The 5,620-nt window shown below is 41.8% G+C and overlaps 1 protein-coding gene across 1 annotated transcript; it reads left to right on the forward strand.

The window, feature by feature from the left end:
- The first annotated feature begins 424 nt into the window (after positions 1-424).
- Positions 425-1,812, forward strand: LOC147896481 (peroxidase 29-like). The gene is made up of 4 exons (XM_087381885.1): positions 425-688; positions 840-1,031; positions 1,136-1,301; positions 1,427-1,812. Exons 1-4 carry the CDS (start codon positions 425-427, stop codon positions 1,810-1,812), a joined length of 1,008 nt encoding a protein of 335 aa, XP_087238011.1.
- Positions 1,813-5,620: the final 3,808 nt, after the last annotated feature.

The raw sequence follows: 5,620 nt of genomic DNA on the forward strand, positions 1-5,620 counted from the left end.
AACTACTATGTGTCAAATAAATGTTTGGTTATATGCTAAACTAACAAAATTCAAATAAAACATATTCTAAGTAAATCTAGCTACATGCCCCCATCTAGTTTATAATCAATAGAGATTCGATTTCAAAAATAGATTCGCTAGTTATGTTCTTAGATGTTAAAATAAAATGAAGGATGAAGTACGTGGGTATTGAATAAAATAAAATGAAGGATGAGGTAGGTGGTTAGGGTGACCTTGAATGTGGGCTACGTTACCGCAGTTGCTTGACGCCCATCAATCACGCAGCGTGCTCATCAACGTGATTAGTAGCCTTATTCCATGATAAATAATGGGAGGATGTGTATAAGAAACGTAGCTCACTCGTCAACCTTTTCCTTGCTCACAATCTTCTTCCTCTACAGTCTCCATATATTTATTCATCACCATGCAGCCTCCTCATGCCTTCGATGTAGTGCGTCGTCCTTGCACTATCCTGCATCGATGGCCGCTGCTCTCCACGCACTTCGCTCTCCTGCTTCTCTTTCTCACTTCTCGCGGCACTACCTCGGGCCTGCAGCTCGGTTACTACTCCCACACCTGTCCTGCCGCTGAACGCATCGTCAAGGAAACCCTCGAGGGCCTCCTGCTATCGGATGTTACCGCTTCGGCCGCCCTTCTCCGGCTCGCTTTTCACGATTGCAATGTCGAGGTGATCATCGCTTGTCTGCTTTTCTATCTGGATGAATGTCATATGGTTCTACTGCCTCATCTAGCCAGTCTCCAGATGGCGCGGGAGAACAGACCCTTGCCACGGAAAATTGCTTTGTAAGGCTTGTAATGCATCTCGTGCTTAATTACAGGCTTGTGATGCTTCCATCCTCCTCGAGGACGCGCCCGGACGTATTGAGAGCGAGCTCCACTCTGCACTCAATTTCGGCATCAGAAGATTGGACTTCATCGACGTAATCAAGGCAGCTCTGGAAGCGAAGTGCCCCGGCACGGTTTCATGCGCAGATATCATCGTTCTGGCAGCTCGTGATGCAGTCGCTCTGGTGCAGCCGCCTCATCTCGTCCACTGCAATAGATGCTGTGAAAAACTTATATCTCTATTTCTACACGCACCTTACAGCTGACAACTCCTTCACGTTTTTTGCAGACGGGAGGACCCAAGATCCCAGCTCTGACTGGTCGTAAGGATAGCATGCAAGCCTACAAATCGTTGGCCGATACATCTCTGCCACCAGCTACCGCGTCCGTTGATGACGTGTTACAAGCTTTTTCCCCGCAAGGCATCAATCTGGAGGAATCAGTTGCGCTCCTTGGTACGTTCGACCGACTATGGAGTTGCTTCGACCTTTGCATCAAAGCACATCGTACAGTCTTTCCCCTATCTGATTCTGAAACCATGTGATGCAGTTCTAATCCTCCGGGAATATTTTCTTTGCAGGATCCCATACACTTGGCGTGTCGCACTGCCTCAGCTTTGAGAACCGGCTCAAGCCCGCGGTCGACAAATCACTGAACCCTGTTTTTGGGGAAGCTTTGGAGGCTTTGTGCGCACATCCCTCAAACATCACAACAGTTCCCAACGATAACACGAATCTGCTGTTCGACAATCAGTACTATCGAGACTTGAGTGTTGGTAGAGGGGTGCTCACCACAGACGCAAATCTAGCGTCCGATCCTCGCAGAGCCCCGGTTGTAAAACGATTCGCAACAGACAAGAAGGCCTTCTTCAACGCGTACGTGACTGGATTTCTGAAGCTTACCCAGGCGAAGGTTCTCTCGGATGGGCAAGGCCAAGTTCGGAAAAACTGCAAACGAGTCAACTAGTCAGCAGCTTCACGTTTTTGCAGTTTCCCCAGCCAGTCTCCAGCTCCTTCACATTAAAATGCGCAATTTTTTGGGTCTGCAGATTGAACCATGTTAAGTATGCTAGCTTGCGGCCGCAGTTTAGATCATAATAAATCAGTTTGTAATCATGTTTTGAGTTTGAGTGCCACCTCCCGTGATCAAATGAATATCTCCATTTCGGTTAGGCTACTAATGACTAGCCTCCCCCTTCTAGCCATAAGTACCTCTCTCACGGGTGGTGCATGAGCTCAAAGATCCTTTTGTTTTATATTAGTAGGATGCTATAAACTAAAGGCCTTGAAGAAGAATATCAACTATTATAGCATAGCTAAGAGGTGTGATAAATGAGAAGGAAAACTCACAAGTCTCCACTATTTCCACCAAGGTTGACACTCCTCCTAGTGAATGGAATTGAGATTTCCCATTGATAGATCCCTCAATATCAATCAGAAGATCCAAGAGGAAATCATGGCAAGCTCCAAACTTCTAGCTTTGACTTGTTCCCTTTATGTCTTAAGGAATTGGCTACAAGACCCTTTGAGAAAGTGTGAGGTCTCCCTCTATTAAAGAGAAGCAAAGAAGAGAAGTGCCCCTACCTTGCACCTACCTGGCTGCAAGAATCAAGAAAGAAGATCAACTAGTCACCTGAAGGGCATGTAGTTTGGGTTATTGTTTGCTTGGGTGTAGCCATTTTTGGTGAGGTTCAGGGACTTTTCTGTATATAGGTATCTTGCATGATGCATTGCTCAATGGAATTCGGTAAACTTTGTCTTCAAGTTGTCGTATACATTCCAAACTTAAACATGAGAGCAAAAAATTATGGAATAAGGATTTAGAACGAGACCGTTTAAGCATTACAAGTGCTATGTTGCATGTGAAGCATGCATCCTGAAGACTATAGGATATAGCAATTTATTCAAAAAGGTCAAAATTGTGTTCTATACATACATGCAACCAAGTAATTATTCAAAAGTACACTCCGTGAGCTTCTCGTCAACCCAAGGACACACCTAAATGAGAACATTAGGCATGGGTTAATGGGCCTCCAATGTTGTGCTAAAGTGATGCATACCCATTTGAGGGCATGCTCCATAACTTATTTTTGATTTGTTAAAAACCAAAAGGAATTGACAATTTGGAATCCAAACTAGTGGGACTACTGCATGGTGGTCTTAAAACATTGATAGTTGTTGGTATTGGTATCTATATTTACCCTAAAATGAAAAAAGTTGAAAAAGTGCAATTTGTGCATGTGCAAATATCTTTTAATAAATCCAACACTATTTATAATTTTGAATTATTTCTTTTTCCATGTACTTGCTTGCTATATGGCTCATAAGCATGCCAAAGGTCATTGCATTTCATAATACATAGCATCAAACCCGATAGCTTGCCCTTTGGCCTATTTATGTTTTGAAGCATTTCATGCCACATTGCACTTGTTTGGGATATCCAATTCTGCTAACGTGTATCTCCAGAGGGGGGACTTGGAAAAACCTTTTTTAATTATTATTTATTGACCCCTCCCCCCCCCCCTTTCACTAACTTTTATACTCTAATGGGTAACACAATATCCCCCCTTACACTCTAACATGTTACACATTTCTTTCCTCCTAATTTCCTTGTGGATATTATCGACATCAATCTAAGTTTAGGGGCACTATCAACATGATTCCCTCATGTGTATGGCCATTTATTAATTTTATATTATTTAAGATCCTCTTATTTTTCCACCTAGTTTATAAGTTTCCACCCTAATACACATACTTTTTCTTACTTAGTCATTGGCATTATAGGTAGTGATTTATAACTCACACTAATTTCCCCCCTCCCCCCTTTTTTTCCATCTTGTTTATTTGCACTTGTGTATTATACAAATGCCCCCCCTACCCCCTTTTGCTTTTCCTTTAGAATATGTTAATTATTTGATTTAGCAAAACCTATTATTATTATTTATTGACCCTGTTTCCCCGGGCCCTTCATTAACTTTTATACTTTAATGGGTGACACAATACCTAAAGTGTGACACATTACTTTCTCCCTTGTTTTCTCATGGTGGTAGATATTATTGACATTAATCTAAGTTTAAGGGCACTATCAACATGATTCTCTCATGTGTATGGCCATTTCTTACCTTTGTATGCTTTCAGATCATCTCATGTTTATGAGCATTATTCCAATGTTTAAGATCCTCTTATGCTTTAAGATCCTCTTATGTTCTTGTGTATGGATATGTCTAACCCCTTAACCACCAAACCCCCCAACCTAACCACACCCACCTCCCACACTCTCCACTTTACTCCCACCACCATGCACCTTTGTTACATCTCTTGGACATGTGGTCTCATCGTGATCATCCCCCTTTTTATGAGCCTCATAAGCTCCTGCCTTTCTTTGAGTCTGCCCAGCTTTCTTGCCCCTCTTACCTTCTTGTTTCCTTTTTCTCTAGATCCTTCATCATCTTCTTCATAAATACTTTTGCCATGACCTCAGTTCCCACCTTTGTAATGTTCATCCCACTTTGTCTTTCAACTATAGCTTCACCCTACCATTTGCTCCTTTGAGAGCTCTCAGTATAGTAGTTCCTTGATCAAATCCTTACCTCCCTCTTGCTTTCTTATGATATGCATCTCTTCTTCTTTCACGCATCAAGCTATCTGATGGGTTGGACACCTCCTTTCCTTTGCATGCTATGTTGTATTTCTAAAGTTCTATGCTAACTGGGAACCATGAGATCTTCACAAAAATCCTGTCTTAATTCTTTGCTAGTGTACAACCTTGCTTACTTCAACTCAAATCTTTGAATTTTTTCTCTTGCTCTTCGAGCTTCAATTAGCCATCTTCCATAACTCCTTAGTGGTAGCTTTGCCACTCATATGTAAGCTTCATCTTCATGAGCACAATACCCTTTCTCCACACACATTTCCTTATGTCTCCCATGCTATTATGAAACCTTTTGTCTTGATTCCCCTCTTCATCCATTCTTTTTCTTAAATATTTAAAGGATGGGCTATGTATAGCCTTCATTGTAGCTGTCATTGCCGTACCTGCTAAATGATATAATCACTTAATCGATTTATTGTCTCTTGTAGCCACCTATCTTTCACATACAATGAGCTAGGCGAGATCTGCTTTGATCCACCTTGTTTCTACCTCTTCTTGCAATCTCTTGCACTGACTAGCATGAGCTTACATTGGTGCCTTCACAACTACTTACCCAAACACCTTCACGACTACTTATTGCATATACTTATGTACTTATTTAGTATATATATATATATTCACTTATAATACTTTCATATATATTCACTACATTGGCCACCTCACAAGCTGCCCAAATTGGTAGCTCCCTAAGTTATATCTACTCTAGCTCATGGTCGAATGATGCCTTTTAATATAGCTCCCTTTGCTAGCATGTCATTAGTTTTGCACTTAGGCATCTTCTTCCTTTCTATCCTCCACCTCTTCTATCTTCCAATCTCCTATATACATCTATTCTCCACAGCCTCTTGTAGGAATATAAAAGAGCAAGAGTGCTTATGGGATAATTGTAGAGGTGCCACATGGCACACACTCAAGACACAAAGACTAAACTGAGACTAGACAAATGTAGACTAGGGAAATAGTACACCTAGTGTGCACTTATCTCCAACACCCCCCTTTAGTGGACACTAGGAGGAAGACAGAAAGACAAGACTAGAAGACAGACATAAAGACCGATAGATTGAGAGACAAGACAGACAAAGATCCTGAGACACCCCTCCTCAAGTGATATCCTCATATGGGT

Source organism: Dipteris shenzhenensis, chromosome 11, assembly GCF_047967505.1.
Source record: "Dipteris shenzhenensis isolate YYH24624 ecotype China chromosome 11, Dip_SZ_1.0, whole genome shotgun sequence".
NCBI lineage: Eukaryota > Viridiplantae > Streptophyta > Polypodiopsida > Gleicheniales > Dipteridaceae > Dipteris > Dipteris shenzhenensis.